Source organism: Borostomias antarcticus (genome assembly GCF_949987555.1).
Source record: "Borostomias antarcticus genome assembly, chromosome: 18".
Classification (NCBI taxonomy): Eukaryota; Metazoa; Chordata; class Actinopteri; order Stomiiformes; family Stomiidae; genus Borostomias; species Borostomias antarcticus.
The window spans coordinates 14,186,386-14,198,885 of NC_140251.1; the positions used below are offsets into that span (position 1 = coordinate 14,186,386).

Genomic DNA, 12,500 nt, shown 5'->3' on the forward strand with positions numbered 1-12,500 from the left:
GCGGTCTGGAGGACAGCAGTGGTGTGTGTGTGTGTGGTGTGTATGTGTGTGTATGTGGTGTGTGTATGTGTGTGTGTGTGTGTGTGGTGTGTGTGTGTGTGTATGTGGTGTGTGTGTTGTGTGTGTGTGTGTGTGTGTGTGTATGTGGTGTATGTGTGTGTGTGTGTATGGTGTGTGTGTGTGTGGTGTGTGTGGTGTGTGTGTGTGTGTGTGTGTGTATGTGGTGTGTGTGTTGTGTGTGTGTGTGTGTGTGTATGTGGTGTATGTGTGTGTGTGTGTGTGTGTGTGTGTGTGTGTGTGTGTGTGTGTGTATGCGTCTCACCCTCTCTGATGGCAGTGCAGGGCGCCCCCTCCTCGTGCTCCAGACGGATCTCTTTCAGGGCCACCAGGTTGTCGGTGAGTTTGCTCCGGCCCTTGAACACCGTGGCGTACGTCCCCTGGAGGAGGACAAGGACGGGGGTGAGAGGGATGAGAGGGATGAGAGGGATGAGAGACCTGGTCGTCCCCAGGTGGGCGATCACAAGTCCGGACGGCTAACGCTGGGGGAGGGGGGGGGGTTAAGGTATCTGAACTCTGTGACCAGGTGAAAGTGTGTGTGTGTGTGTGTGTGTGTGTGTGTGTGTGTGTGTGTGTGTGTGTGTGTGTATGTGTGTGTGTGTGTGTAATCAATGACCATGAGAACAAGAGCAGCTGTAGCCCTTGAGATACTCTACTGGGAGAGAAGGAGAGATTAGGGAAAGAGACCAATGGGAGTGCAAAGGGGTAAGACCAACACACACCCACACTCCCCTAGTACCTACTAGGACTCCCTAGTCCCTACTAGGACTCACTAGTCCCTAGGACTACCCATTGTAGTTCACTGCTTCTAGCCTGCTTAAAGCGGGGCAGGTGCAGATTTCTGTCTATGGGAAAATGTATTTTTTCCAACTGTTATCTTTGTTAAAAGATTGAACTAAGAAAGCAGTTTTGTGTTTACACGTCTGGTATTTAGGTTATTCAGTTATTCATCCCCCCGATATGCTCTAACAGTCAAATGAGGAAGTGTTTTGGTTGTCATCGCAGACTTATAAATCTCAATCTGTCCATGGGAAAAAATTATTTTCCAGCAGATGTTTTAGTAACAACAATATTGAAGTAAGAAAGCAGTCCAACATTTATATTTTGTGTGGGATTTATTCCCTGATCGCTAAACACAGAAGCTTTTTTTGCGCAGTGAATTTAAACATGGCGCCGTTGAAATAAAACTCTGCCAGTACTCAACCAATCAATAATGTTCAGCACTACCAGTCCCACCCTCAAAGTACCAGTCCCTGGCAAGAGAACCATCTCGCCAACAGGGACCTTCTGGGGGGAATTTATGGCCCATTTCAACAGCACCAAAAAGTATCTATTCGATTCTACTCCACTTGCTTCGCTACACTCACACATGAACACACACACACTTGCATACCTTCCCTAGTAAACCCAAACACTTACATACTTCCCCTAGTACACACACACACTTACATACTTCCCCTAGTACACACACACACTTACATACCTCCCCTAGTACACACACACACTTACATACTTCCCCTAGTACACACACACTTACATACTTCCCCTAGTACACACAAACACTTACATACCTCCCCTAGTACACACAAACACTTACATACCTCCTCTAGTACACACACACTTACATACTTCCCCTAGTACACACACACACACACACACTAAAATCCATTCCCTAGTACACACACTTACATAAGTACCCTAGTACCCACTACCCCCACACACACTTACACATGCAGTACATACCTCCCCTAGTTTATCCAGTTTGATGTAGGTCTCCAGCTTCCCAAATCCAATTTCCGACTGAAAGAGAAGAGCAAATAGCATTAGAGTTCAATGTTCTCATTAGCACTGAAATGACACACACACACACACACACGCACACACACACACAGACTCTCTCTCTCTCACACACACACGCACACACACACACACAGACAGACAGACTGACAGACAGACAGACAGACAGACAGACAGACAGACAGACAGACAGACACACACACACACACACACACACACCACACACACCACACACAACACACACAACACACACAACACACACAACACACACAACACACACAACACACACACACACACACACACACACACACACACACACACACACACACACACCATCTCCCAATCCTTCTCTCGCATCACACGTGGGTGATACATGGTCCCATCCCCCACGGACTGGCACGGCTAATTCATCTGATACTGACTGGACCACTGGCTTTTGTGGTCTGTGTGTGTGTGTGTGTGTGTGTGTGTGTGTGTGTGTGTGTGTGTGTGTGTGTGTGTGTGTGTGTGTGTGTGTGTGTGCGTGCGTGCGTGCGTGCGTGCGTGCGTGTTGTGGTGAGCATGTGAGCAGATGCATGTGATTCGCTGAACAGTGCATACCACTGTTCCTCTGTTGTGATACTAACAGATGCAGACTCATAAACACAGAGGTCAGTCTGCTGACTCAGGCGCTTCCGAGGGGGGAATGTGAACAGATGACTACAGGCTGAGAGGGTGACACCGTCTGGGGCGAGGTGTGACAGCCTCTCTCTCTCCTCACACTAAACACACCGTTACTCTCCCTCTCTCTCTCCTCTTATTAAAGGGCAGATTCGGAATTTAGCATTATAAGCCATGTTATAAGGGTATTTACAATCATATACAACGGCCGATATCAAAGTTTCGTCAAACGGTGCACTCTCGAGATATGGCCCGTCGCCGCTAACACACTGATGGATCCATAGGTGCATAGAGAAAATCCTTCAAAAACGGAAATGGAATCAGACCTCACTGAAATATTTAGGAATATACTTACCGAAAAAAAGAGTTAAATTATGGCCCCCTCTTAACTAAAATTAAAGATGATATTCGTAGATGGGAGTCCATTACTTTCCTCAACCTTAACCATAGAATATAATCAGTGAAAATTTTTTTTTTTTATATCAAGCACTCCCTGTAGAAATTCCCTCAAAGCAATTTTCTGAATTGAATAAGACTATTTCCAGATTTATTTGGCAGGGTAAAAACCCCAGAGTTAGATTCAAAACGCTACAACTTTTAAAGGAGGAGGGAGGAATGGCACTACCCCATTTTAGAGATTACTTTTATGCAGCCCAAATTAAACCCTGTGTAACCCAACATTTCACGCCCAGTGGAAAGACATTGAGCTTTCTATTATTAATGATCCCCTAATTCATGCAGCATTGTCTCACAAAAACTTGGGAGGATTTATGGATAACATGCTAAGTCCATGGACCAAAGATCAACTAAAAGTGTGGAACACGGTAAAATAGAATATAACCTAGACGATAAATTACAGATACTCCAATGGTGCGCTTATGATCCAGAATTCAGGCCTAATACATTAGATAATGGATTTAAATCCTGGGTTGCAAATGGCATAACATTGTATTCTCTTACAGAAATGGGACAGTTTAAAGACTTTGAAAGGCTGAGGAAAGAATACCATCTTGAGAAATCCAAGTACATCATCGTTTTGAATACCATTAGAAATAGAATGGACATTAGTGATCCAATACTGATAATTTTCATTGGTGCCTATCAAAATGACTCAAATAAGGGTGCAATTTCTAGATTTTAGGTTTGTTAACAAAAAAAATCCCATTCTACAGAATACATCAAAGGAAAATGGGAAAAAGAAGGTAATATTTCAATATCAAATGAGAATTGGCTCCACGTTTGTATATTTCAGTGGAAATGTACAAACTCTCATGTGTGGCGGGAGTTTGGATGGAAGTGCTTTATCCAGTTCTTTATTACACCACGACAGAAAGCACACTTTGCTGGAGGATATACCGGTGGTTGGAGACAGTGTGGATCTAGGGTAGCTAATCTCTGGCATTTATTTTGCTCTGATGCGCTCTGATGAATATATGTTTGGTATTTTGATATCAGCTTGTGGAAAAGCACTCACAAGACGCTGGTTAATACAGCAGTGGATGGATATAGTACACGACATTTATACTATGGAACAGATTACTTTTTCCCTTCATCTTCAGAAAACTGTGTTTGTCAAACTCTGGAACAAGTGGGTCAAATATGTAAGACCCTTACGGAATGATTTCGTTGAGATATTGAATGAATGACTGAGATATTGAATGAATGACTGAGATATTGAATGAATGACAGATATTGAATGAATGACAGATATTGAATGAATGACTGAGATATTGAATGAATGACTGAGATATTGAATGAATGACAGATATTGAATGAATGACTGAGATATTGAATGAATGACTGAGATATTGAATGACTGATGCCATTTCTTCCCTAGCAAACCTCACCTCACCTTTCTTTTTCTTTTCTTTTTTTTAATCTCAAATCTTCCTCTGATATACTTCTTTGTTCTGTACACTTAATATTATTTCTATTTTAGACTACTCTGATCTTTTTGTTGTACAGTAGGACCCCACTTATCCGAACCCAACGGGACCGAAGGTCGTTCGTATCTCTGAAATGTCCGGGTGACTGAAACTTATGTTAAAATGCACCAAATTCAATAGGTGGTATATAGGCTACTTGTTTCATATAGACTCATAATAAACTGATAAATACCCTTAATTACTTGTGAAAATGCATCAAAATTGCAATCAAATAGCCAACTAAACTCATATAGCTTAGCCTACAATAGGCCTACAGTAGCTTATAATAAAATAAACTAATTTCCACTTAAGTGCGTGCTTTGATCAAATACAGTACTTTATTCTCAAATGAGGCGTACGCTGCATCGATAGGCTACTGTATTCACAGAACAAAATGGTATAGCCTAAAAACAACCCAACATTAGAACAATTAGAGCAAATGATAATCAATAAATAAATAAATGAAATGACAGACAAGTTGTTGTGTCTTAGGCTATTGTAGCCTAAAAGAAAGTTTCTAAAACAACCGATGTAGGCTAACGTGGCCTAGGCTGTAGGCTATTATTTAACAAATACAGTAGGCCTAGTAGGCTAATCTACATGCTTACAACACGTCTGTGTTCCTGAAGTCCATTAACTGGGAACAAAAAATGACTTGATGCTCCTCTGCTTCAGGTTGCTGACGCGCTTTCTGGCTACCAAGGAATGCAGCTCTCGTGCAGCAGACTCGTTTGCGTTTTGCGCTCGACATTAGAGTAACAAAGAAATGAAACGTGACAGTAGGCTACAGCCTACAGGCAACATGTAGGTCTACATACAGTTCTGTTTTTATTCACATAGGATACAGTACATGTTTATTATGACAGATTTAAATGCAAGTACAATACTGTAATGAAAATCCCACCAGTAACCAGATAGCAGGCTCAAAAAAATAAAAATAAATGTTAAGCCTGTCCGGTAGACCGGGAGGTTCGGATCTCTGAAGTTCGGATGAGTGGGGTCCTACTGTATAACTGTTGAAAAAAATAAATTTAAAAAAAAAAAAAAAAAGTATGCTTCCAATCAGGTTTCATTGGCTCCGCCCAGCGACCGCTGGCGGAGGGTATATTTTCAGTCGTGTGTGTGTTATTTCGTTAGTTAGTTCGTCACATAGCAGGGTTATACAAAAACTACCAGAGCGATTTTCATGAAACTCGGTGGAGGGGTGTAGCAGGGGCCAAGTTAGAACACATTACATTTTGGTGCGGATCAGAATCACTAGGCGGATACACGAATTAAAACAAAACAACATTTGCCATACTTGGACCAGCTTCCTTTCCTTTATGTCTACTTCTCCTGCTGGGTTTACTATACCGCCGGTGGCCAAGCGGTAATGTATCAGCCAAGCGGTAATGTATCAGCCAAGCGGTAATGTATCAGCCAAGCGGTAATGTATCAGCCAAGCGGTAATGTATCAGCCAAGCGGTAATGTATCAGTCTAGCAATGTGTCGACCCGGGTTCGGTTCCCGGGTTCAGCTTTCTATTTCAACTTTTTTTTTTGCCGTTTACGCCCAATATTGTCTTATGTTTCTATGCATGTGAAACAAAATCATATCGGATTCATGAAAAACAAATCAGATAAACACTGTATTAGGAAAAGTTACATTAGCCTACAAAGTGGTATTAGCCAACATATAAATCATAAACTACCTGCACATCTGGGCTGAGGTTTTGCCCCTTGAGTGTCAGGTTTCACTAACTATGTGTTCTTTTTAATTTGAGTGTTGGAAGCAAACGAAAATTAAGTATTATCCGTCACATAGTAGGATTATACAAAAACTACTGGAGCGATTTTCATGAAACTCAATGGAGGGATGTAGGATAAGTCAACTTAGAACCCCTCCCAGAGACATGGACACTGGGCTAGTGCCCCTCTACCCCTCCCAGAGGCATGGACACTGGGCTAGTGCCCTTCTACCCCTCCCAGAGGCATGGACACTGGGCTAGTGCCCCTCTACCCCTCCCAGAGACATGGACACAGGACTAGTGCCCCTCTACCCCTCCCAGAGGCATGAACACAGGACTAGTGCCCCTCTACCCCTCCCAGAGCCATGAACACAGGACTAGTGCCCCTCTACCCCTCCCAGAGACATGAACACTGGGCTAGTGCCCCTCTACCCCTCCCAGAGACATGGACACTGGGCTAGTGCCCCTCTACCCCTCCCAGAGGCATGAACACAGGACTAGTGCCCCTCTACCCCTCCCAGAGGCATGAACACAGGACTAGTGCCCCTCTACCCCTCCCAGAGGCATGAACACTGGGCTAGTGCCCCTCTACCCCTCTACCCCTCCCAGAGACATGGACACTGGGCTAGTGCCCCTCTACCCCTCCCAGAGGCATGGACACTGGGCTAGTGCCCCTCTACCCCTCCCAGAGGCATGGACACTGGGCTAGTGCCCTTACCCCTCCCACAGACATGGACACTGGGCTAGTGCCCCTCTACCCCTCCCAGAGGCATGGACACTGGGCTAGTGCCCCTCTACCCCTCCCAGAGGCATGGACACTGGGCTAGTGCCCTTACCCCTCCCACAGACATGGACACTGGGCTAGTGCCCCTCTACCCCTCCCAGAGGCATGGACACTGGGCTAGTGCCCCTCTACCCCTCCCAGAGGCATGGACACTGGGCTAGTGCCCCTCTACCCCTCCCAGAGGCATGGACACTGGGCTAGTGCCCCTCTACCCCTCCCAGAGACATGGACACTGGGCTAGTGCCCCTCTACCCCTCCCACAGACATGGACACTGGGCTAGTGCCCCTCTACCCCTCCCAGAGACATGGACACTGGGCTAGTGCCCTTCTACCCTCCCAGAGACATGGACACTGGGCTAGTGCCCTTCTACCCCTCCCAGAGGCATGGACACTGGGCTAGTGCCCCTCTACCCCTCCCAGAGACATGGACACTGGGCTAGTGCCCCTCTACCCCTCCCAGAGACATGGACACTGGGCTAGTGCCCCTCTACCCCTCCCAGAGACATGGACACTGGGCTAGTGCCCTTCTACCCCTCCCAGAGACATGGACACTGGGCTAGTGCCCCTCTACCCCTCCCAGAGACATGGACACTGGGCTAGTGCCCTTCTACCCCTCCCAGAGACATGGACACTGGGCTAGTGCCCCTCTACCCCTCCCACAGACATGGACACTGGGCTAGTGCCCCTCTACCCCTCCCAGAGACATGGACACTGGGCTAGTGCCCCTCTACCCCTCCCAGAGGCATGGACACTGGGCTAGTGCCCCTCTACCCCTCCCAGAGGCATGGACACTGGGCTAGTGCCCCTCTACCCCTCCCAGAGACAAGGACACTGGGCTAGTGCCCCTCTACCCCTCCCAGAGACATGGACACTGGGCTAGTGCCCTTACCCCTCCCAGAGACATGGACACTGGGCTAGTGCCCTTCTACCCCTCCCAGAGACATGGACACTGGGCTAGTGCCCTTCTACCCCTCCCAGAGGCATGGACACTGGGCTAGTGCCCCTCTACCCCTCCCAGAGACATGGACACTGGGCTAGTGCCCCTCTACCCCTCCCAGAGACATGGACACTGGGCTAGTGCCCCTCTACCCCTCCCAGAGACATGGACACTGGGCTAGTGCCCCTCTACCCCTCCCAGAGACATGGACACAGGACTAGTGCCCTTACCCCTCCCAGAGACATGGACACTGGGCTAGTGCCCTTACCCCTCCCAGAGACATGGACACTGGGCTAGTGCCCCTCTACCCCTCCCAGAGACATGGACACTGGGCTAGTGCCCCTCTACCCCTCCCAGAGACATGGACACTGGGCTAGTGCCCCTCTACCCCTCCCAGAGACATGGACACTGGGCTAGTGCCCCTCTACCCCTCCCAGAGACATGGACACTGGGCTAGTGCCCCTCTACCCCTCCCAGAGACATGGACACTGGGCTAGTGCCCCTCTAGCCCTCCCAGAGACATGGACGCCCCTCTACCCCTCCCAGAGACATGGACACTGGACTAGTGCCCTTACCCCTCCCAGAGACATGGACACTGGACTAGTGCCCCTCTACCCCTCCCAGAGACATGGACACTGGGCTAGTGCCCTTCTACCCCTCCCAGAGACATGGGCACTGGGCTAGTGCCCTTCTACCCCTCCCAGAGGCATGGACACTGGGCTAGTGCCCTTCTACCCCTCCCAGAGACATGGGCACTGGGCTAGTGCCCGTCCTTTTTACCCCCCAGAGGAATAAACCCTGTGCTCTCTGAGCACCCTTTCTAGTTGATCATATTATATCCACTGATTTGACAACAAAGCCAGAGATGTTTACATTCATCTGCATCCCATAGTTGTTTTGATCAACAAACACTTCTACAGTACCTAACACTATCGATGAAATACCAGCTGCAAAGCAGTCCTAGGCTCTCTAATTGTTGTTGTTGTTATTGTTGTGTAGACCTGTGACCCGGAAGCAGCTCTTCTTCTTCATCTTCTTTTACAGTAGCCTCCAAACTCAGTCAAGACCTCCCAAAGTTCAAGCGAAGTTTACAAAGTATGTACTGCGAGTGAAAATAGTTCTATGCTAAATGATAAATAAAACCCGATTGGAAGCATACTTTGAGGCAATTTTTTTGCCAGAACATCAACGGACATCAGTGACCACTCAGTGAGTTTCCCGTCTTTGAAAACGAGAGTTTATGGTGTTTTTGAGGGATTTTGTCTGATGCACCTATGGATCCATTGAGTGTGTTAGTGGCAACAGGCTATATCTCAAGAGTGCACCGTTTGACAAAACTTTGATATCAGCCGTGGTATATGATTGTAAATAACCTTATAACGTGGCTTATAATGCTACATTCTGAAACTGTCCTTTAAACAGACTGTACCCTCTCTCTCTGCTCTCCCTTCTATAGTATCTCTCTCTTTTCCCTAAACCCCCCACCCCTCTTAACCCCCCCTCTCTCCATCCATCTCTCTCGTCCATCTCCCCCTCTCCTCCCTTCCTCTCATCCCATGTTTTTTTTTGTTTTTAAAGGCATTTCTTCTTTATTCTGATAGGACAGTGGAAGGACAGACAGGAAAGGTGGGAGAGAGAGAGAGAGAGAGAGAGAGAGAGAGAGAGAGAGAGGGGAAGACATGCAGCAAAGGGCGTGGCCCGGATTCGAACCCACATCGCTGTGGGAAGGACTAGCCTTTACATGGTACGCGCCCCAGCCCGTTGAGCTACCGGGGCGCCTCCGTATGTTCGGTTTGTGTATGTGTATGGTATGTGGTGTGTGTGTGTGTGTGTGTGTGGTGTGTGTGTGTGGTGTGTGTGTGTGTGGTGTGTGTGTGTGTGTGTGTGGTGTGTATGTGTATGTGGTGTGTATGTGTATGGTATGTGGGGTGTGTGTGTGGTGTGTGTGTGGTGTGTGTGGTGTGTGTGTGGTGTGTGTGTGTGTGTATGTGTGTGTGTGTGTGTGTGTATGGTATGTGGTGTGTATGTGTATGTCCAACCCGGGTAGTCTATAAAATGATTTGGGACCAAAATGTCTGTTGTGCGATGTGCGTGTGTGTGAGTATGGTATGCGGTGTGTGTGTGTGTGTGTGTGTGTGTGTGTGTGTGTGGTGTGGTGTGTGTGTGTGTGGTGTGTGTGTGTGGTGTGTGTGGTGTGTGTGTGTGTGTGTGTGTGCCTATGGTATGCTGTGTGTGTGTGTGGTGTGTGTGTGTGTGTGTGTGTGTGTGTGTGTGTGTGTGTGTGTGTGTGGTGTGTGTGTGTGTGTGGTGTGTGTGTGGTGTGTGTGCCTATGGTATGCTGTGTGTGTGTGTGTGTGTGTGTGTGTGTGTGTGTGTGTGTGGTGTGTGTGTGTGTGGTGTGTGTGTATGGTGTGTGTGTGTGGTGTGTGTGTGTGGTGTGTGTGTGTGGTGTGTGTGTGTGGTGTGTGTGTGTGTGTGTGTGTGCCTATGGTATGCGGTGTGTGTGTGTGTGTGTGTGGTGTGTGTGGTGTGTGTGTGGTGTGTGTGTGTGTGTGTGTGTGTGCCTATGGTATGCGGTGTGTGTGTGTGTGTGTGTGTGTGTGTGTGTGTGTGTGGTGTGTGGTGTGTGGTGTGTGTGTGTGTGTGTGTGTGTGTGTGTGTGTGTGGTGTGTGTGTACCTACAGTAGCCTATAATAAAATAAACTAATTTCCACTTGAGTGCGTGCTTTGATCAAATACAGTACTTTATTCTCAAATGAGGCATACGCTGCATCGATAGGCTACTGTATTCGCAGAACAAAATGGTATATCCTAAAAACCACCCAACATTAGAACAATTAGAGCAAATGATAATCAATAAATAAATAAATGAAATGACAGACAAGTTGTTGTGTCTTAGGCTACTGTAGCCTAAAATAAAGTCTCTAAAACAACCGATGTAGGCTAACGTGGCCTAGGCTGTAGGCTATTATTTAACAAATACAGTAGGTCTAGTAGGCTAATCTACATGCTCACAACACGTCTGTGTTCCTGAAGTCCATTAACTGGGAACCAAAAATGACTCCTCTGCTTCAGGTTGCTGACGCGCTTTCTGGCTACCAAGGAATGCAGCTCTCGCGCAGCAGACTCGTTTGCGTTTTGCGCTCGACATTTGAGTAACAAAGAAATGAAACGTGACAGTAGGCTACAGCCTACAGGCAACATGTAGGTCTACATACAGTTCTGTTTTTATTCACATAGGATACAGTACATGTTTATTATGACAGATTTAAATGAAAGTACAGTACTGTAATGAAAATCTCACCAGTAACCAGATAGCAGGCTCAAAAAAATAAAAATAAATGTTAAGCCTGTCCGGTAGACCGGGAGGTTCGGATCTCTGAAGTTCGAATGAGTGGGGTCCTACTGTATAACTGTTGAAAAAAATAAATGTAAAAAAATAAAATAAAAGTATGCTTCCAATCAGGTTTCATTGGCTCCGCCCAGCGACCGCTGGCGGAGGGTATATTTTCAGTCGTGTGTGTGTTATTTCGTTAGTTAGTTCGTCACATAGCAGGGTTATACAAAAACTACCAGAGCGATTTTCATGAAACTCGGTGGAGGGGTGTAGCATGGGCCAAGTTAGAACACATTACATTTTGGTGCGGATCAGAATCACTGGGCGGATACACGAATTAAAACAAAACAACATTTGCCATACTTGGACCAGCTTCCTTTCCTTTATGTCTACTTCTCCTGCTGGGTTTACTATACCGCCGGTGGCCAAGCGGTAATGTATCAGCCAAGCGGTAATGTATCAGCCAAGCGGTAATGTATCAGCCAAGCGGTAATGTATCAGCCAAGCGGTAATGTATCAGTCTAGCAATGTGTCGACCCGGGTTCGTTTCCCGGGTTCAGCTTTCTATTTCAACTTTTTTTTTTGCCGTTTACGCCCAATATTGTCTTATGTTTCTATGCATGTGAAACAAAATCATATCGGATTCATGAAAAACAAATCAGATAAACACTGTATTAGGAAAAGTTACATTAGCCTACAAAGTGGTATTAGCCTACATATAAATCATAAACTACCTGCACATCTGGGCTGAGGTTTGGCCCCTTGAGTGTCAGGTTTCACTAACTATGTGTTCTTTTTAATTTGAGTGTTGGAAGCAAACGAAAATTAAGTATTATCCGTCACATAGTAGGATTATACAAAAACTACTGGAGCGATTTTCATGAAACTCAATGGAGGGATGTAGGATAAGCCAACTTAGAACCCATCCAAGAGACATGGACACAGGACTAGTGCCCTTCTACCCCTCCCAGAGGCATGGACACTGGGCTAGTGCCCCTCTACCCCTCCCAGAGACATGGACACTGGGCTAGTGCCCCTCTACCCCTCCCAGAGACATGGACACAGGACTAGTGCCCTTCTACCCCTCCCAGAGACATGGACACTGGGCTAGTGCCCCTCTACCCCTCCCAGAGACATGGACACAGGACTAGTGCCCTTCTACCCCTCCCAGAGACATGGACACTGGGCTAGTGCCCCTCTACCCTCCCAGAGACATGGACACTGGGCTAGTGCCCTTCTACCCCTCCCAGAGACATGGACACTGGGCTAGTGCCCTA

The 12,500-nt window shown here is 46.9% G+C and overlaps 1 protein-coding gene across 1 annotated transcript in view; it reads right to left on the bottom strand.

Moving 5' to 3' along the window:
- cdk17 (cyclin dependent kinase 17) overlaps nucleotides 1-12,500 on the bottom strand; it is a 42,946-nt gene that overhangs the window by 5,644 nt on the left and 24,802 nt on the right. Inside the window, exons 6-7 of the mRNA XM_084452445.1 lie at nucleotides 1,801-1,857; nucleotides 323-437 (exon numbers count right to left, since the gene is read on the bottom strand). Coding sequence (XP_084308571.1) covers nucleotides 323-437; nucleotides 1,801-1,857 — 172 coding nt within the window. The remainder of the gene's footprint in view (nucleotides 1-322; nucleotides 438-1,800; nucleotides 1,858-12,500) is intronic.